The 21673-nt window shown below is 46.1% G+C and overlaps 2 protein-coding genes and 1 pseudogene across 2 annotated transcripts in view; 2 read left to right on the forward strand and 1 right to left on the reverse strand.

Annotated features, from left to right (window-relative positions):
- Nucleotides 1-8442, forward strand: part of ZNF10 (zinc finger protein 10) — a 51750-nt gene extending 43308 nt beyond the window's left edge. Inside the window, exon 6 of the transcript XR_010729322.1 lies at nt 8395-8442. The gene's annotated coding sequence lies outside the window, so the exon portion shown is untranslated. The remainder of the gene's footprint in view (nt 1-8394) is intronic.
- On the reverse strand, nt 659-2035 carry LOC136325852 (acetyl-CoA acetyltransferase, mitochondrial pseudogene; annotated as a pseudogene).
- ZNF268 (zinc finger protein 268) lies at nt 5125-21671 on the forward strand. The gene is made up of 5 exons (XM_066260905.1): nt 5125-5691; nt 8395-8595; nt 10562-10688; nt 11021-11113; nt 18559-21671. Exons 1-5 carry the CDS (start codon nt 5659-5661, stop codon nt 20952-20954), a joined length of 2850 nt encoding a protein of 949 aa, XP_066117002.1. The 5' UTR covers nt 5125-5658; the 3' UTR covers nt 20955-21671.
- Nucleotides 21672-21673: the final 2 nt, after the last annotated feature.

A 21673-nucleotide genomic window follows, 5' to 3' on the forward strand; every position in this document is an offset into this window, starting at 1 on the left:
AAGCCTGAAACCGGGAGAGAGAGTCAGACAGACTCCCGCATGCGCCCAACCGGGATCCACCTGGCACGCCCACCAGGGGGCGACGCTCTGCCCACCAGGGGTTGATGCTCTGCCCCTCCAGGGCGTCGCTCTGTCGCGACCAGAGCCACCCCAGCGCCTGGGGCAGAGGCCAAGGAGCCATCCCCAGCGTCCGGGCCATCTTTGCTCCAATGGAGCCTCGGCTGCGGGAGGGGAAGAGAGAGACAGATAGGAAGGAGAGGGGGAGGGGTGGAGAAGCAGATGGGCGCTTCAGGAATCGAACCCGGGACTTCTGCACACCAGGCCGATGCTCTACCACTGAGACAACTGGCCAGGGCCTTTTTTTTCTTTTTTTTAAAGCAGAAAATTTTTATTTGTAATTTCAAAATGTTTTGGGATTTGATTTTTCCACCTTATTTTTTTAAAAGTTAAAAATGAACCATTTTTTTTTGTTTTGTTTTGTTTTTTTTTTTCTGAAGCTGGAAACGGAGAGAGACAGTCAGACAGACTCCCGCATGCGCCTGACCGGGATCCACCCGGCACACCCACCAGGGGGCGATACTCTGCCCACCAGGGGGCGATGCTCTGCCCCTCTGGGGTGTTGCTCTGTTGAGACCAGAGCCACTCTAGCGCCTGGGGCAGAGGCCAAGGAGCCATCTCCAGCGCCCGGGCCATCTTTGCTCCAATGGAGCCTTGGCTGTGGGAGGGGAAGAGAGAGACAGAGAGGAAGGAGAGGGGGAGGGGTGGAGAAACAAATGGGCGCTTCTCCTGTGTGCCCTGGCTGGGAATCGAACCCGGGACTTCTGCACACCAGGCCGACGCTCTACCGCTGAGCCAACCGGCCAGGGCAAAAAATGAAACATTATTTTGAGTATAAGCTCTCCCAAGGTGGTCAGTCACACTGATTACAGCAGGCCTTTCTAGCCAGAGTTGAGTTGCCCTAACAGATGTTGCCTTTAGAGCTTCTGGATCAGCCTGGCGGAAGCACCGCCTCCTCCATTGCAGATACTGGCAAGTCCATATTCTCCTTGCTTCAAGGCATGAACCGAATGAGTGTCAATCCTGGCTCCAGACATCCCAATTGGATGCTGGGGAAACAGCTCCTCCATTGACACTCACTTTTTGAGGATCAATCTCCAGCATTTTAATGTTTGCTAGTACAACCAGACTAAAGGCTTCATTTACTTCCCACATTGTAACATCTTTTTTCAATCCTGCATCTTTAAGAATCTTAGGTACAGCATATGCAGGTGCAATTGGAAAATCAATAGGCTCTACAGCAGCATCAGCAAATGCTGCTATTCTCTCCAGTGGTTTAACATTGAGTCTCTTGGCTGCATCTGCAGTCATCAAAACCAAAGCAGCTGCTCCATCATTCAGTGTGCTGGCATTGGCCGCTGTCACCGTGCCACTTTCTTTCTGGAAAACTGTCTTCAGCTTTGGAACTGCTAAAATCAACACGTTTATATTCTTCATCTTCTTTCACCACTGTATCTGATTTACCTTTTATTGTAATTGTGACAGGAATAAATTCATTTCCAAATTTTCCAGCTTCCCATGCTGCTTTCTGGTGTAGGAGTTAATAGCATACGTATCCTGTTCATCTGGTGAAATATTCAACTTTTTTTGCAGTATTCTCAGCACAGTTGCCCAAATGAATTTTATTGTAGATGTCAGTTAGCCCATCTTTTACGATCAAATCTTCAAGCTTTACCCTACCATATGGTGTTGCTCCTCTGTTCATTACGTAGGGAACATTAGACATGCTCTCCATCCCACCTGCCACCATCACATCCTGAAGTCCACACATAAGATTCTGAGAGGCCATCATGATGGCTTTCATTCCTGAGGCACAAACTTTGTGTATAGTGGTACATGGAGTAGAAATCGGTAAGCCTACACCGAGTACTGCTTGCCTTGTAGGGGCTTGTCCTTCACCTCCTTGTAGAACATTGCCCATGTATGCTGCTCTCACTTCTTTTGGTATCCCCGCCTTTTCATTGGCTCCCTGAATTGCAGTGGAGCCCAGCTTAGTGGCAGGCAGGGAGGAAAGGCTGCCTAGAAATGATCCAATAGCCTGACCGGGCGGCGGTGCAGTTGATAGAGCATCAGACTGGGATGCGGAAAACCCAGGTTCAAGACCCCGAGGTCGCCAGCTTGAGTGTGGGCTCATCTGGTTTGAGCAAAAAGCTCACCAGCTTGAGCCCAAGCTCACTGGCTCGAGCAAGGGGTTACTCGGTCTGCTGAAGGCCCGCAGTCAAGGCACGAATGAGAAAGCAATCAATGAACAATTAAGGTGTTGCAACGTGCAACAAACGACTAATGATTGATGCTTCTCATCTCTGTTCCTGTCTGTCCCTGTCTATCCCTCTCTCTGACTCTCTGTAAAAAATAAAAATAAAAATAAAAAAACATCCAATAGGTGTTCTTATAGCACTTGCTATAACCACTTCGTTCAAAGTGGGTTTTGATACATAACTTCGCTCCACATATCTTACTTCCTTCATCTGCCTCAAAAGCAGGGGGCTGCGGCTGCAGGTGCCACTGCACAAAAGGCCGCCAGCACAGCCATGGTCGCCAGGTGGAGAACACCGACTTCAATGGCACTATGGGAGTGCGCCCTGCAGCTGGCCACCCCCAGTGGGATCTCACCCTCCTCCTCAAGACCCGGCCCAGCCGCTTCAGGTCTTTAGATAACACCATAAAGAACATAAAAATGCAAGCCGTTATGGATATGACAAAGATATGTTTCTAGAATACAAAGAACCCTTATATAGTGAGAAGAGAAACTAGTATAAAAATATTTTACCAGATGTTTCACTTACAAGAATACATGACTTAAATTAACCCAAGTAAAGGTATTCAACATCTTGAGTCATTAGGAAAATACAAATCAAAATCATGATCTAGCCGGACCAGGTGGTGGCGCAGTGGATAGAGCGTCGGATTGGGATGTGGAAGGACCCAGGTTCGAGACCCCGAGGTCACCAGCTTGAGCGCGGGCTCATCTGGCTTGAGCTAAAAGCTCACCAGCTTGGACTCAAGGTCGCTGGCTCCAGCAAGGGGTTACTCGGTCTGCTGAAGGCCCGCGGTCAAGGCACATATGAGAAAGCAGTCAATGAACAACTAAGAAGTCGCAACGCGCAACGAAAAACTAGTGATTGATGCTTCTCATCTCTCCATTCCTGTCTGTCCCTGTCTATCTCTGCCTATGTAAAAAAAAAAAAAAAAAAAAATCATGATCTATGCCTGACCTGTGGTGGCACAGTGGATCAAGTGTCCACCTGTAACGCTGAGGTCGCTGATTCCAAACCTCAGGCTTGCCTGGTCAAGGCACATACAAGAGGTAACTACTATGAGTTGTTTCTTCCCACTCCTGCCTCCTGCCTTCTGTTTCTAAAACCAATTAAAACACAAGACATGAGATAGCACTTCACACCCAGTAGCCTGATATTTCAAACGTCGTAACAGTGAGGATTGGATATGTTAGCCCCATCATACATTGTAGGGGAGGGTTATAAAATAGTGCAGGGTCTATGGAAAAATATTTGGCATGTTTTAAATATACTCTTTCCATATGACCTATGAATTCCATTTTTTGAAAACGTCCGAGTAAACAGCATGTGAGTGGATAAATCATGGTGTGTGTTTTTTTTTGTTTTGTATTTTCCCGAAGCTTGAAATGGGGAGGCAGTCAGACTCCCGTATGCGCCCGACTGGGATCGACCCAGCATGCCCACCAGGGGGCGATGCTTTGCCCATCTTGGGGCTTCGCCCTGCTGCAATCAGAGCCATTCTAGCGACTGAGGCAGAGGCCACAGAGCCATCCTCAGCGCCCAGGCAAACTTTGCTCCAGTGGAGCCTCGGCTGCGGGAGGGGAAGAGAGAGACAGAGAGGAAGGAGAGGGGGAGGGGTGGAGAAGCAGATGGGCGCTTCTCCTGTGTGCCCTGGCTGGGAATCGAACCCGGGACTCCTGCACGCCAGGCTGACGCTTTATCACTGAGCCAACCGTCCAGGACCATAAATCATGGTTTTGACCTATCGTGAAGTAAAATTTAAAGTAATGATATACACAACAGCATAGTTAAATCTCAAAAACATTTTAAGAAGTCAGATAAACCCCAAGAGTACATACACAGTATATGACTCCCATCTAGAACATTCTAAAAAACAGTCTATAATTAGAGTTGTTAAATCACAGCCTGGGGATGGTAGAGTAATTGCAGACAGGACCATAAGCAGATAGATACCTTAGTACAGTGGTCCCCAACCCCCAGGTTGTGGACCAGTACCAGCCCGCAGAGAAAGAATAAGTAATGTACATTATTTCCATTTTATTTATATTTAAGTCTCAACAATGTTTTATTTTTTATTTTTTTTGTGTTTTTCTGAAGCTGGAAACAGGGAGAGACAGACAAACTCCTGCCTGCGCCCAACCGGGATCCACCCGGCACGCCCCTCTGGGCCGTCGCTCTGCCGCGACCAGAGCCACTCTAGCGCCTGAGGCAGAGGCCAAGGAGCCATCCCCAGCGCCCGGGCCATCTTTGCTGCAATGAAGCCTTGGCTGCTGGAGGGGAAGAGAGAGACAGAGAGGAAGGGGGGTGGGGGTGGGGGTGGGGAAGCAAATGGGCGCTTCTCCTATGTGCCCTGGCCAGGAATCGATCCCAGGTTCCCCGCACGCCAGGCCGACGCTCTACCGCTGAGCCAACCGGCCAGGGCGTTTTATTTTTTTTTTTAATGACCAGATTCCCTCTGTTACATCTGCCTAAGACTCGCTCTTGACGCTTGTCTCGGTCACGTGATATATTTATCCTTCCTACCCTAAAGGCTCGTCGGTGAAAATATTTTCTGACATTAAAGTGGTTGGTGGCCCAAAAAAGGTTAGGGACCACTGCCTTAGTATACTTTATTTATACCATTGCCATCTTCGTGGTAGATCGATTACTTCTTTATATTATTTAAAGCCGACAGAGCCCGTGGCCAAACCCTGCGCAGGAGAGCCAGGGCGTCCCTGCTGCAATACAGGCACTCTTGGCCCTCGGCTTCCTTCTCATCCCCTGCGGCAGAAGCTCCCGCGGATGCTTCTGGGAGTTGTAGTTCGTCTGGCCCTGGTCTCACTGACGCTTTTCCTGCGCGTCCCTGTTCACCGCCACTGTCTCCGCCAGTGCTGGGAACCTTGTTCGTTGGCTAGTGGCTGCTTACAGGTCGCTGACCCAAACTAGAGTGGTCTATCCTCTTTTTTCCCGGTGTTCATCGCTTAAGCGTCCAGGAGAGGAGCTTCAAAGCCAAGAGTGAGGTCGAAGTGGATCTGGCTGTATAACGGGAGGTGGAGGCAGCCAGTCTTGCACAACCCCGCGCTGTCCGTTTACGGTTCGGAGGAGCCGGCACACCGAATCCCTTATCTCCAGGCAACAGACGTTACTGGCTAGGCCGGCCCCCCTCCCTCCTGGCCTCGTTTCTGTGTATGGGGCGGAGGCGGGGAGCCCAGCAGCTGCCTCAGGGAAGAGCAGGTGTCGTGCCCTCAACCTTTCTCTGGGGCCAGAGCGTCCTCTGCGTGGGGCGGGACCTGGGAGCCTTTCCCTCCCGCTCTCGCGCAGCCTGGATCCGGCCACTTCCCGCGGGCACGCAGACGACGTGGGGATGGCCACCAGGGTCTGCACAGCTGCCATCTGGGTGAGTTGGGTTTTCTCTCCTTTGTGAAAATTGTCCCTGAGGCTGCCGTGTACGCGTTCCGTCTCCAGGGCGATGGAAATGTAACCTGATAACGTGATTGTTGCAAAACTATCAAAGTACTAGAAATCATTGAAATTTAAAAGTTTTTCTCTTCATATGGACTTGATTGACGTGTAACTTATATACCATAAAATTCATCTGTTTAAAGTATATCATTAAGTCATTTTTAGTACAGTAGCTGTTCCCCTCACCCCCCGTATGGCGGAGGCATTCCAACACCCCAGTAGATGCCTGAAACTTGGGATAGTGCTGAACACTGTGTATACTGTTTTCACCAATACATACATCTCCACTTAAAGGAAGCACTGTATGGCTTCTTTTTGGCATATTTGAGTTGCCAGCACAACTACTTTTGCGCTTTGGGGCCATTATTAGATAAAATAAGGGTTAATTGAACACAAGCACTGCTATTCTACTGCCGCCTGTCTGATAACCAGATGAGTGACAAGGCAGGGAGCATACATAGTGTGTGTGCATAGGCTGGACTAAAAGATGATTCATGTCCTGAGTGGAAAAGAGTGGAATAGCTCAAGATTTTATCGTGCTACTCAGTACACAACTTAAACTTTATGAATTATTTTTTGGAGTTTTCCATTTAATGATTTTAGACTGTGGTTGACCATGGACACTGAAAGTGGATGAGGGGCGAGTATTGTCTTCATGAAGTTGTGTCACCACTATTGAATTCAAGAACATTATCACTCCAGAAAGAAACCCTTTCCTCATCTGAAACAACTCTCCATTCCTTTCCCTGGCTACCATTAATCTACTTTGTGCTTTTATTAATTTACTTATTCTGAACATTTCTAGATGGATAGAATCATACCCTATGTGGCCTTTTGTACCTGGCTTTTTTCATTTACCATACAGTTGATTTGAGTTGATATTAGCTTATCAGTCATGATGCTATTGACTGGGGATGCCTGGGGCACTCACCTGGGGCTGCACCACTTGTGTTGAGCCCCCATCAACATTTCCCTGACTAGATCCAGTATTGTAGCTGAACAGGCCCTTGTGGTTCTTACTATGGTTGCCAGAAACTCTCAGCAGCAACCATCAGGGAACTTTGAAAAAATAAGGTTCATTACTCACAGGTCCTGGAGGGTACATGGCTCACCTGAGGACCACACAGGTTGGGGTAGAGAGGGAGAGAGCACACATAGTCCTGGGATTCTGCCTTTGTTGAGGGGGAAGGCGGTAGGTGCCTTGGGTTTCTCTGTTTTACTCTTTATTGGTGAGTTTAAAACAGAAGGATGGGAATTAAAGCACAGGAAGGGAAAAGCATGGTCACTCAGGTGAGCTGTTAACTAAGTCACCCAGGGCTTTCGTAAAGGGCAGTTCATGGGTGAGGCAGTCTGACTGTTTATGTAATTGTGTAGCTGACAACGTGTGCATCAGAGAAGACTGTCTTGGAAGTGGCCATCTCAACAGTCAAAAGCTTCATGTCACGGACATTCCACTTATGTATGCATGTGCCTTGACCAGGGATTGAACTCACAACCTTCATGTATTTGGACAATGCTCCAACCAGCTGGCTACCCTGCCAGGGTTTCTGATTATTTCTTATATCCTCTTGCTCTTACATGCCCACAGCACTATTAGGTCATTTAGTGACTATATGGGAATATATTTTTTAGTTACCTACAACTCTGAGCCTAAGGAACATTGCTCATATTCCACTATTGTGAGGTGCTCTCTTCTTGGGAATGAGCATTTATTGGTGGTGACTTTGGAGACTTGCAGCATGTGGCCCATCAGAATCTTCCCCCATTTCCCATACTTCTGCTGCTCGGAATTGCCCTGTACAGTTGGGTCACATCTGCCTATATCCTGAGGTCTGTGAGGAGACCTGTCACCTAGGTTTTGTTCATTGTAGATGTCCGGGCTTTTTCTTTTACTATTCTGGTAGGTCTCTTGTTTTCATTGGGAGTTTCTGGGAGATTAAGTAACTGCACTGCTATCCTGATCTCATCCTACTCTCAATGTTTTATTAACAAAAATAATCAGTGGTAGAGGTTAAGTGAATTTGCTCATGGACATTTGAATAGTGAGAGATGCGGAAGACCCAGGTTCGAGACCCTGAGGTCGTCAGCTTGAGCACGGGCTCATCTGGTTTGAGCAAAAGCTCACCAGCTTGAGCCCAAGGTCACTGGCTCAAGCAAGGGGTTACTCGGTCTGCTGAAGGTCCACAGTCAAGGCACATGTGAGAAAGCAATCAATGAACACTTAAGGTGTTGCAACGTGCAACGAAAAACTAATGATTGATGCTTCTCATCTCTCCATTCCTGTCTGTCTGTCCCTGTCTATCCCTCTCTCTGACTCTCTCTCTCTCTCTCTTTCTCTCTCTCTCTGTAAAAAATAAATTAATTAAAAAAAAAGAAGCTCCAGAAAATTTTTGAATCTCAGGGTGGTCATTGTGCTTATGGGATTTCTGGGCCTTTGCAGAGCCTTGGACCAGGGGCTACTGTCAGTGTGCTAGGTTTCCCATTTTCATTGGTCTTGCTTCTGCCCCACAGCAGCACTGACTGCAGTTTGCAGTACACCCACCCTGGCCTCCTGCGAACACGTTCTCTAGCAGAAGACACCAAGGTTGAGGCCCAGAGGATATATGCTTATTCAAGTGGTTTGCTTTTGAGTCAACAGGTCCCACCCCTCCAGGAACAAGACAGTTCAGGCAGTGGCATCAGAAAGTTCCAATGCCAGGAACCCATCGTGGGTCAAGGGACCCCTGACCAGAAGCCTCCTCCAAGAGGACCCCAGCAAAGGCATAGTAGTTACAGGACAGACCAGATCCTAGAGTGGATGATTATTTCCCAGGAGCAGCCAAAAACCACCAAGTCTCAAGTGAGTTGATGAATAAAAGTAATAAAGAAGTGGGAATCAATAAACAAGCAACTTATGGTTCCCGTGAGTTCCTGTCTACTGTTAAATACACATTTCCTGATTTCCCCATACTCAGTTTCCGTCCCCTTTTTAATCCTCCAATAATCGCCTGACCAGGCGGTGGCGCAGTGGATAGAGCATTGGACTGGGATGCAGAGGACCCAGGTTCGAGACCCCCGAGGTCGCCAGCTTGAGCGCGGGCTCATCTGGTTTGAGCAAAATTCCACCAGCTTGAGCCCAAGGTCTCTGGCTCCAGCAAGGGGTTACTCGGTCTGCTGAAGGCCCGCGGTCAAGGCACATATATGAGAAGGCAATCAATGAACTACTAAGGTGTTGCAATGCGCAATGAAAAACTGATGATTGATGCTTCTCATCTCTCTGTTCCTGTCTGTCTGTCCCTCTCTCTGACTCACTCTCGGTCTCTGTAAAGAATAGAGAAAGATTAAAAATAATAATAATAATAATAATAATAATCCTCCAATAATCATTTTGGTTTTTTGTTTGTTTGTTTTTGTATTTTTCTGAAGTTGGAAACGGGGAGGCAGACTCCCGCATGTGCCTGACCGGGATCCACCCGGTATGCCCACCAGGGGGCGATGCTCTGCCCATCTGGGGGGTTGCTCTGTTACAACCAGAGTCATTCTAGCGCCTGAGGCAGAGGCCAACTTTTGCTCCAATGGAGCCTTGGCTGCGGGAGGGGAAGAGAGAGACAGAGAGGAAGGAGAAGGGGAGGGGTGGAGAAGCAGATGGGCACTTCTCCTGTGTGCCCTGGCCGGGAATCGAACCCAGGACTCCTGCACGCCAGGCCAACGCTCTACCACTGAGCCAACCGGCCAGGGCCATCACTTTGTTTTTTATGAATCTTGTTTAAGTGTTTATAAAATGTGTATTGTTTTTGCAGTGTGCGTATTTTTAGTTCACATTAATGGTGAGTGCACATGTGTGTTTTGCTGTATTACTTGCATTTTTCATTGAGTGCTTGTTTTGTGAGCACCCATGCTTTTGCATTTATTCATTGTGCTGCCAGCGGCAGTTGTAGAGCATTTGCTCGTTTCACATTCCCAGTGATTTTGAGTATTGTTAGTCTTTTTAATTTGAGCCATTCTGGTGGTTGTAAGGTGGTGTCTCTTTATGGATTTAACTTGTATTCCCCGATAGCTTAACTAGGTAAGTACCTTTTGCCATATACATCTGACATTTTGTTACATTATATGGATGTATTTTACCTTTTTCTTATTGATTTAAATGGTTTTTTTGTGTGGTTTTTTTTGGTATTTTTTTGAAGCTGGAAACGGGGAGACACAGTCAGACAGACTCCTGCATGCGCCCGACCGGGATCCACCGGCACGCCCACCAGGGGCGAATCTCTGCCCACCAGGGGGCGATGCTCTGCCCCTCCGGGGCCTGGGGCAGAGGCCAAGGAGCCACAGCGCCCAGGACATCTTTGCTCCAATGGAGCCTTGGCTGCGGGAGGGGAAGAGAGAGATAGAGAGGAAGGGGGGGGTGGAGAAGCAAATGGGCGCTTCTCCTATGTGCCCTGGCCAAGAATCGAACCCGGGTCCCCCGCACGCCAGGCCGACACTCTACCGCTGAGCCAACTGGCCAGGGCCGAATTTTTAATATTCTAAAGCTTGTTAGAAGTGCAGCCTCTCAGACACCACTGAACCCTGTTAGATTTGGTTCTTCATTTTAACAATTCATGCACATCAAACTTCAAAACAAAATTGATACCAAATCCATATTCAGATTTTACCTGAATATTTTACCTTCATTCTAATGCAGTACATTCTGATGGGAAGGTTTTCAGTGAATTTTTGCTTTTATCACAAAGTAGAATTGAACTAATGTAAACCCTTGGTAAGTAGTCTGTTGTTTCCCATAAACTCAGTAAAATAATCTGAGATTGAATGGGAACATGCTCTTTCAGGGACCATTGTCATTCATGGATGTGTTTGTGTACTTTACCTGGGAAGAGTGGCAGCTGCTGGACCCAACTGAGAAGCACCTGTACAGGAGTGTGATGTTGGAGAACTACAGCAACCTGGTGTCCCTGGGTGAGTGCTGCTGCTCTGAAAGGAATGTGTGTGATCTCCAGGCTTCTTAGTTTCTTAAAGCTGGGAGGTGGGGGGTGGGGTCTTTGTAAAATGCTTAGTGATTTTAGACTTCTAGTTAGAGGCCAGGTTCTCTTTAGTCATGACCCACAGGTTGAGAACCGCTGTCTTAGTGTCTCTTTGTCATCAGACTATACCAGTTGAATAAATCCTAATTTGGTCAAGGTACAAAACGTCAGCTTCATCATGCTGTCTCTTAACCAAATCTTTCCCATTCTTCAGCATCCCTGAATCTTGGGCAGTTTGGTCTAGGGTGTCTGATTTTCTGTTCACAGGGTATCAAAACACCAAACCTGATATCATCTTCATGATGGAACAAGAGGAGCTGTGGAGGATGCTGGCCCAGATTCAAAGTCAAGGCCATGCAGGTGACTGAGCAGGACATGTAGACTTTTTGTTTTAGATTTTATTTATTGATTTTAGAGAGGGAGGGAGGGAGGGAGGGAGGGGGAGAGAGAGAGAGAGAGAGAGAAGGGAGAGGAGCAGGAAGCATCAAATGGTAGTTGCTTTTCATATCTGCCTTGATTGGGCAAGCCCAGAGTTTCAAATGAGCAGCCTCAGCGTTCCAGGTGGATACTTGATTGACTACGCCACCACAGGTTGGGCATTTTTCCATTTTTGTTTAGACTTGATCTTAGCCAAAAGTCTGAGAAGCGATCCCTTTTTGTTTAAATTGTGAATTCTGGCCCTGGCCGGTTGGCTCAGCGGTAGAGCGTCGGCCTGGCGTGCGGGAGACCCGGTTTCGATTCCCGGCCAGGGCACATAGGAGAAGCGCCCATTTGCTTCTCCACCCCCACCCCCTCCTTCCTCTCTGTCTCTCTCTTCCCCTCCCGCAGCCAAGGCTCCATTGGAGCAAAGATGGCCCGGGCGCTGGGGATGGCTCCTTGGCCTCTGCCCCAGGCGCTAGAGTGGCTCTGGTCACAGCAGAGCGATGCCCTAGAGGGGCAGAGCATCGCCCCCTGGTGGGCAGAGCATCGCCCCTGGTGGGCGTGCCGGGTGGATCCCGGTCGGGCGCATGCGGGAGTCTGTCTGACTGTCTCTCCCCATTTCCAGCTTCAGAAAAATACAAAAAAAAAAAAAAATAATAAATAAATGAATAAATAAATTGTGAATTCTGAGGCGATGTGCACCTCATGCTTATGTGTGTTATCTCATCTCTAGCCACTCCCTTTCAGTTACTCTGCTCTCTTACTTCCCGTGTAACAGACCTACTCTATTATGCTTCTAAGCATGCTTCTCCTCTTTTTTTTTTTTTTTTTTTTTTGCATTTTTCTGAAGCTGGAAACGGGGAGAGACAGTCAGACAGACTCCCGCATGCGCCCGACCGGGATCCACCCGGCACGCCCACCAGGGGCGACGCTCTGCCCACCAGGGGGCGATGCTCTGCCCATCCTGGGCGTCGCCATGTTGCGACCCTCCTGGGTGTCGCCATGTTGCGACCAGAGCATGCTTCTCCTCTTGACATCACTTGATGTGACTTTCACATGCTTTCCACTTCTTTCCTGTTTTTGAAATCCCTTATACTTAACATTCCACAACAGCCCCAACTTCCTTCCTTCTCCCTGAAGCCACCCCTTTCCATGTTTCTCTGTGATAATCACTGTAACATCACTGTCCTTGGCAAGTACATCCCTGCATCAGTTGATGATGTCAGTTTTCCTGCCTAAAGCTTTCCCGTTCCCCCCTGACTCAAGTGGCACCCTGTGCACCCACTGTCACACTGCACAGTGATGTACTTATTCTCCCCATACTTCCTTGGCTGCTCTTGATGTTTCCTCTGAGTCCAGAGAGGCCTTTATTTTTCTTCAACGCTTGCCTCCTATATTGTAATTTATTTTAAAAGACTTTCACTCACTCTGAAGATTTAAGCTCTTTTTTTCTTTATTGGTAATTGACAGCCCATCCCTCTTTCATCTCCCCTTCGGTACTGGGTGTGATTGATCCACAGGGCATCTTGCCTGCCTGTACCACTCCCTTGTCTCATTATTAGAAACTGGAATCGTCTTCACTGCTCCGTAGCCACATACTACCTTCTCACCTTTCTGGTTGTTGCTTGTTCGCTCTGTTATGCTTCTAGTTCTTCCTGTACGGGTGGTCAACTTCAGTCTTTACGTACAGTTCTCTTCAGTGGTCTTGCTGAAGTCTGTTAGTATTTTGGTCCTTTAAAAAGAAGTCTTTTAAGGCCCCCATCCTCTCAATTTCTGCCCACAGGGCCAACAACTTCTTTTTTTTTTTTTTTTACAGAGACAGAGAGTGGGATAGATAGGGACAGACAGAGAGGAACAGAGAGAGATGAGAAGCATCAATCATTAGTTTTTCATTGCGACACCTTAGTTGTTCATTGATTGCCTTCTTATATGTGCCTTGACCGTGGGGCTACAGCACAGTGAGTGAACCCTTGCTTGAGCCAGCGACCTTGGGTCCAAGCTGGTGAGCTTTTGCTCAAACCAGATGAGCCTGCACTCAAGCTGGCGACCTCGGGGACTCGAACCTGGGTCCTCCGCATCCCAGGCTGACACTCTATCCACTGCGCCACCTGGTCAGGCAGGCCAACAACTTCTTGATTGTTCTACTCCTTAGTCAAAGTTATTCATTTGTGTCCTTTTCTGTTAGTTCATCTTGATGTTACTGTCAGATATGTTTCCTTGAGCATTTCTTTCTTCTGTCACAGGCATGGAAGGATAAATCAACAGTTAGTCTTTGTGTCTTTCTCATTGTTTCTGCTGTAGTTTTTTGATTAATCCTAAATCACCCTATTTAAGCAGAAGTGATTTATTATCATAAGTCTTAAGTGCTTTGAAGTGGGGCAGCTCTTGGCATGATTAAGTGACTCGGTAAATCACCAAAGGGCCACCTGAACCCTGCTGTTCCAAGTATGTCAGCGTTTTCCTCAAGTTCCTTCCCTTTGTGGTCATAAATGGCTGTCACAGTTCCTGCCAGCATGTGCAGTGGCCAGTGGAATAATAAAGACTGTTTCTTCCCACAAGACATTTAGTATCAGGCAGTAAAACCTACCCCAGGAAGCCCCAGCAGACTTACCATGTTTAGGAGGCTAGATTTTTATCACATACCTCCCTTAGAAGACTCTGGCCAGGGAAAGGGACCATCCCTGTTGACTCTGATAAATTGTGCTTCACCTTCTGGGGGCTGAGGTACAGATAGGGATGGACAGGGTTCACCATTTTTCAGCTGCAGCTCATGGCCTAAAGCATGGGGGTGGGGGACACATAAGTTTTCTGCCTGTCAGGAAGTGGGCAGAAGAACTGTTGGTGGAGCAGCACTGTCCATCTTCATCGACCTCTTTGGCTAGGCAGCTTCTAGTCATACCCCGCTTCCCGTCTGTGCATCCATCCATCCATCTATCCATCCATCTTAAAAAATAGTCCTCCACCCTTGTCTTCATTGTTGTACTATATTAATGCCAAAGTATTATAGAATCTTTGTTCCCAGTCAGACTTGGTGGTAGTTCTTTATGGTCTGGTGATTTATAATTAAAGATAAGTTATCTTCATACAACCAACCAGACAAATACCAAGTGGAAGAGAGTAGAACAGGGTAGGAATAACAGGAACCTTCATTCTTGGAGATTAGCAGCAGTGAACACCACATAGAAGTAGCCACATAGGCCTGATCAGGCAGTGGCACAGTGGATAGAGCGTCGACCTAGGACACAGAGGACTCAGGTTTGAAACCCCAAGGTCACTGGTTTGAGTGCAGTCTCATTCCACTTGAGTGTAGGATCATAGACATGACCCTGTGATCACTGGCTTGAGCACAAAAGTCACTGGCTTGAAGCCCAAGGTCGCTGGCTTAGAAATCACCGCATAGGCCTTACCAGGTGCTAGCACAGTGAATAGAGCATCAGCCTGGGATGTTGAGGACCTAGGTTCAAAACCCCAAGGTTGGCCCTGGCCGGTTGGCTCAGCGGTAGAGCGTCGGCCTGGCGTGCGGGGGACCCGGGTTCGATTCCCGGCCAGGGCACATAGGAGAAGCGCCCATTTGCTTCTCCACCCCCCCTTCCTCTCTGTCTCTCTCTTCCCCTCCTGCAGCCAAGGCTCCATTGGAGCAAAGATGGCCCGGGTGCTGGGGATGGCTCCTTGGCCTCTGCCCCAGGCGCTAGAGCATCGCCCCCTGGTGGGCAGAGCGAAGCCCCTGGTGGGCGTGCCGGGTGGATCCCGGTCGGGCGCATGCGGGAGTCTGTCTGACTGTCTATCCTCGTTTCCAGCTTCAGAAAAAATAAAAATAAAAAAATAAATAAACAAAACCCCAAGCTCGCCTGCTTGGGCCACCAGCTTGAGTGCAGGGTTGCCAGCTTGAGCACTGAATCATAGACATGACCCCATGGGTGGCTGGCTTGAGCAAGGTGTCACTGGCTTGGTGGGAGTCCCCTGATCTCCCCTGGCCTGTGAACATATGAGAAAGCAATCAATGAGCAACTAAGGTGCCACAACTATGAGTTGATGCTTCTCTCTCCCTTCCTGTCTGTCCCTGCCTGTCCATTTCTCTTTCTTTCTTTCTCACTAAAAATAGAAAAAAAAATGGTGGTTAGTACAGATTTAGTGTTCCTGACCTCTGAAGATCTACAGGAACAGTACTGACAACCAACCATGAACAAATCATATTCTAGGACAAAGATTAATGACTTGCTAGCCTATTTTCATCTCAGTGGAGACATTTGTGATGATAGGATCATGTAATAGCCAATAGTAACACTCCCTCTCAAGCCATTGTGATAGTTAAAAGTGCCTATTTGCATTTCTCAGTGCAACCAGAGGGTAGTACTACCCCATTGGGGAGTTTATGTGTGGGACAGTATAATGTGGAGGTTGTGTACAAATAAATAAGAGGGATTAGATTTAGGATGCAGGCAGACTTGGTATGAGATGTTAAGACCCTCTAATATGCTGTCTCCAACCCTAACGTGCTGCTGTGTTCTCTTAATCCCCTTTTCTGTTCATTGCCTTGGTTGGACTATTACATTAGGACATCTAGATCAACTCAACTCATTCTCTTTTCTATTGGCCTCCAAATTTTTGTCATTGTGCCTGAGAACTTAGTCCTGTGTCTTGTTCCCTATCTACTGTGTATCTTTGGCTTGGGTGATATAAAAATAATTTTAACAGCATAGTGTCTACCCAGCCCTGCTTTTTCCCCCCAGAAAAAACAACTGTCATCTCTTTTAGGTTTTTCTTAGGCTATTAACCTCCATATATCTAAGTAACCAGTATATTCTACTGCCCCTTTATTCCCCCCTTCTCCAATGATCACTCAGCATAGAGGGGAAATTCTCTTTCACCTTCTGCCCATCATACACTCCACGATATACAAACTGTCTCTTCCCATTCCCCACCATCCTAATAAAGTTGCTTCGTACTTTTAGTCAGGTCAGTCTTCAGTTTTCACACTTTACGACTGCAATTTCTATTACAGATAAATCATGCGAGTATATTGTAGTTAATTTTTGTTCATAAAATTTTTTTCTTGAGTTGTTTTATTTGCGTGCCCAATTTTTTCTGGGTTGTTTTGTTTGTTTGTTTGTTTGGTTGGTTGGTTTGAAGAGAGAAAAACATCCATTTGTTGTTCCATTTATTTATGCATTTATTGGTTGATTTTTGTATGTGTTCTGACTGGGGAATTGAACCCACAAACTTGGCGTATCAGGATGATGCTCTCACCAACTGAGCTATCTGGATAGGGCTTCTCTGCTCTTATAATTAATACAATTATCATTTTTGTTTTGTTTTATTTTTCTGTATTTTTCTGAAGTTGGAAACGGGGAGGCAGTCAGACAGACTCCCGCATGCGCCCGACCGGGATCCTCCTGGCATGCCCACCAGGGGGCGATGCTCTGCCCATCTGGGGTGTTGCTCTGTTGCAACCAAAGCCATTCTTGTGCCTGAGGCAGAAGCCATGGAGCCATCCTCAGTGCCCAGGCCATCTTTGCTCCAATGGAGCCTTGGCTGCAGGAGGGGAAGAGAGAGACAGAGAGGAAGGAGAGGGGGAGGAGTGGAGAAGCAGATGGGCACTTCTCCTGTGTGCCCTGGCCGGGAATCGAACCCGGGACTCCTGCACACCAGGCCGATGCTCTACCACTGAGCCAACCAGCCAGGGCCAATACAGTTATCATTAATTTAACCTCAGACTTTTCTTCACATGTCCAAATATTCTTTTGGTATATTCAGCAAAATGAGTAATTTTGTCAGGTTTTGTGTGTGTGTGTGTGTGCGCACGCGTTTTTATGTGGCAGAGACAGGGAGAGTCAGAGAGAGGGACAGATGGACAGGAAGGGAGAGAGATGAGAAACATCAATTCTTCATTGTGGTTCCTTAGTTGTTCATTGATTATTTCTCATATGTGCCTTTACGGGGGGTGAGAGGAGGAGGTTACAGCAGACCGAGTGACCCCTTGCTCGAGCCAGCGACCTTGGGCTCAACCTGGTGAGCCTTGCTCAAACCAGATGAGCCTGCACTCAAGCTGGCGACCTCGGGGTCTCGAACCTGGGTCCTCCACATCCCAGTCTGACACTCTATCCATTGCACCACTGCCTGGTCAGGCTAATTTTGTCAGTTTTTATCTGCCTGGTGACATCTCTCCTAGGTCTTTGACTGGTGCATTGTAAACTCATTTTACTCAAGACCTGGCTGTACGATTTTTATCCTTGAATGTCTGTTCAATTGTTATTTTCTGTATTATATGTCATCTTTTTCCCTGATTTGTTCTGTCAGGGCACCTCTTCTAGTAGCTTCCTGTGGAAGGATACGTAGGATATAAATTTGAGACCTGTGCCTCTTAAAGGCTTATACTTCTGAATGCTGTTTTCTCCTCTCTAGTGATGCTAATGAGAATTCAGATGCTGTTAAAAAGTTTTGATCTAGTATACACATCTTTGTGTGAATTTTGTTTTGTTTTGTTTCTCTGGAAGCTTTCACTAGCTGTTTCCTGTCCTCGGTGTTCTGAAATATCATTATGTTTCTTGTTTATTTATTTTCATCTATTTGTGTGGGTATTCATTGGAATTTTATTTCCAAGAGGCTGTAAACTCAATTGCAATGTTTTCTGCTGTTTCTCCTGAGATTTGCAGAGTTTGGAACATACTAAGTATTCAACAATTATTTATTAAATGATTTTAATGATTAGAAATTTCATCCATTTTCTTTATATTTTGCTTATTTTGCCTTCTTTACCCATTATGCAAACCAGTTAAACTGAAAACAGCCTTTACTTATTGTCAGATGCCTATGTCTATATTCATTTTTAGTTTTGCTTTCTTTTCCCCAGTGCCCAGGAACTGGGGGACATTTGCAGTTTACATTTTACTTAATTTAGATCTGATATCTGAAACTAAAACAGTAACATCATGACCTGGCATTTTTATTTTTAATTTTTATTTTTTTTGTATTTTGTATTTTTCTGAAGCTGGAAACAGGGAGGCAGTCAGACAGACTCCCGCATGTACCTGACCGGGATCCACCAGGGGGCGATGCTATGCCCATCCTGGGGTCACTATGTTGCGACCAGAGCCACTCTAGTGCCTGAGGCAGAGGCCACAGAGCCATCCCCAGCGCCCGGGGCCATCTCTGCTCCAATGGAGCCTTGGCTGCGGGAGAGGAAGAGACAGACAGAAAGGAAGGAGAGGGGGAGGGATGGAGAAGCAGATGGGTGGTTCTCCTGGCCGGGAATCGAACCTGGGACTCCTGCACAGCAGGCTGATGCTCTACCACTGAGCCAACCGGCCAGGACTGACCTGGCATTTTTAAAGGCAATTTTATAGGATACCAGCATCATTTTATTTGTAACATGTTTTCATTTCTAGACAAAGTCTGGAAAATTGATAATCACGTGGAATGGTATCAGGAAAACGAAGGCACGCCAGGAAGTATGGCAAAATACTATGAGTATACTGCATTTGCAAAACTGTGTCTTCTTAGTACAGATTGTGCTACTTCAAGACAAAAGCTTTATAAATGTGGCACAAGTGCAAAGAGTTTGAAATATAATGTAGACTCCAATAGTAATTACACTAGAAAGAACCCTAATGGAGTTTATTCACAAAGGGAATCATTCCTCCGTTCTAAACATGAACAAACTCTTTTTGGAATAAAATATTGTGAAAGTTACGAATCTGAAAAAATTGTTAACAAGAAGTCACAATTCATCTGCCAGCAAATCTATATGGGAGGAAAATCCTTTGAATGCAGTTATTGTGGGAAGGTTTTCAGCAGCAAGTCTTACCTTGTCGTGCATCAGCGAACGCATGCAGAGGAAAAGCCCGACAAATGTGATGGATGTGAGAAAGACTTCAGCAAGTCCTACCTAATTGAACATCAGAGAAGACACAGAGGAGAGAAATTATATGAATGCAATCAGTGTGGGGAAACTTTCTGTTTCAGTTCACAACTCGTTATACATCAGAGGAGTCACACAGGTGAGAATCCTTATAAATGCTGTGAATGTGGAAAAGTCTTTAATAGGAAAGAGCAGCTTGTTTTACACCATAGAACTCATTCAGGACAGAAACCCTATGGTTGTAATGAATGTGGGAAAACCTTTGGGTTGAACTCACAGCTCATTGTACATCAAAGAATTCATACAGGAGAGAAACCTTATGAATGTAGTGAATGTCAGAAAGCCTTTAATACAAAGTCAAACCTTCTGGTACATCAGAGAACCCATACAGGGGAGAAGCCTTATGGTTGTAGTGAGTGTGGGAAAGCCTTTACTTTCAAGTCACAGCTCACTGTACATCAGGGTCTTCACACAGGAGTAAAGCCTTTTGGGTGCATTCAGTGTGGGAAAGCTTTCATTCTGAAGTCACAGCTTATTGTACATCAGCGGAGTCACACAGGAATGAAACCTTATGTATGCAATGAATGTGACAAAGCCTTTAGGAGCAAGTCATACCTCATTATACATATGAGAACTCATACAGGAGAGAAACTCAATGAATGCAGTGAATGTGGGAAATCCTTCAGTTTCAATTCACAACTCATTATACACCAGAGGATTCACACAGGAGAGAGCCCGTTTGAATGTCATGAATGTGGGAAAGCCTTCGGTCGTAAATATCAGCTCATTTCACACCAGAGAACTCATGCAGGGGAGAAACCCTATGAATGTAGTCACTGTGGGAAAAGTTTTGGTTTGAAGTCACAGCTCATTATACATCAAAGAATTCATACGGGAGAGAAACCCTTTGAATGCAGTGATTGTTGTAAAGCCTTTAATACAAAGTCAAACCTTATTGTACATCAGAGAATCCATACAGGGGAGAAACCTTATGGCTGTAGTGACTGTGGAAAAGCCTTCACTTTCAAGTCACAGCTTACTGTACATCAGGGAACACACACTGGAGTAAAACCCTATGTGTGTAACCAATGTGGGAAAGCCTTTACTTTGAAGTCACAGCTCATTGTACACCAGAGAAGTCACACAGGTGTGAAACCCTATGGATGCAGTGAATGTGGAAAAGCTTTCAGGAGCAAGTCATACCTCATTATACATGTGAGGGCTCATACAGGAGAAAAGCCACATGAATGCAGTGAATGTGGGAAATCCTTCAGTTTCAATTCACAACTTACTGTACACCAGAGAATTCACACAGGAGAAAATCCTTATGAATGCATTGAGTGTGGGAAAGCTTTTAACAGGAAAGATCAGCTCATTTCACATCAGAGGACTCATGCAGGGGAAAAACCTTATGGGTGTAGTGAATGTGGTAAAGCCTTTAGTAGCAAGTCATACCTCATTATACACATGAGAATTCATTCAGGACAGAAACCATATGAATGTCACAAATGTGGGAAAGCCTTTATTTGGAAATCACTACTCATTGTACATGAGCGAACTCATACAGGGGAAAACCCTTATAAATGCAATCAATGTGAGAAATCATTCAGTGGAAAATTACGTCTCATTGTACATCAGAGAATACACTCAAGAGAGAAACCCTATGAATGCAGTGAATGTGGAAAAGGCTTCATTAGGAAATCTCAGCTCATTGTACATCACAGAACTCATTCAGGGGAGAAACCTTATGGATGTAATGAATGTGGGAAAACCTTCTCTCAGAAATCAATTCTCAGTGCACATCAGAGGATTCATACAGGAGAGAAACCCTGTAAATGCATTGAATGTGGGAAAGCTTTTTGTTGGAAGTCGCAGCTCATTATGCATCAGAGAACTCACACAGATGATAAACATGTTGAGTAATTAAATTAAGAAACTTTCAAAAAATCACTTTACAGGTCATACCAGCAAATTCATTCTGAAGAGAAATTATACATGATATCATCACAAACTCCAGAAAACTCATACTTAAGAGAGACCTTGTGAACATACAACATGTGGAAGGACATCACAGAAAGCTGTTTTTACATGTAAAAAACATACAACAGCCTGACCAGGCAGTGGCGCAGTGGATAGAGCGTCGGACTGGGATGCTGAAGACCCAGGTTCGAGACCCTGAGGTCACCAGCTTGAGTGCAGGTTCATCTGGTTTGAGCAAAAAGCTCACCAGCTTGGACCCAAGGTCGCTGGCTTGAGCAAGGGGTTACTCAGTCTGCTGAAGGCCCATGGTCAAGGCACATATGAGAAAGCAATCAATGAACAACTAAGGTGTCACAATGAAAAACTGATGATTGATGCTTCTCATCTCTCTCCGTTCCCATCTGTCTGTCCCTGTCTGTCTGTCTGTCTCTCTCTCTCTCTGTAAAAAACAAAACAAAAAAAACATACAAGAACTCTTTGAATTCAGTGAACCGTAGGAAACATTTCAGCTGTCCGTCATACCCTTTTATAAGTTTATAAAGGTGAGGAGTATTCACATTCATACACATGTGAATGAATGTGTGAAAGTCATTTTTTAAATAAAAAATTATCAAAGAGGAAATTCTATAAAGCAAATTAATATAGAATACACTGCTTTGAAA

The sequence above is a fragment of the Saccopteryx bilineata genome, chromosome 2, assembly GCF_036850765.1.
Source record: "Saccopteryx bilineata isolate mSacBil1 chromosome 2, mSacBil1_pri_phased_curated, whole genome shotgun sequence".
Taxonomy (NCBI): Eukaryota; Metazoa; Chordata; class Mammalia; order Chiroptera; family Emballonuridae; genus Saccopteryx; species Saccopteryx bilineata.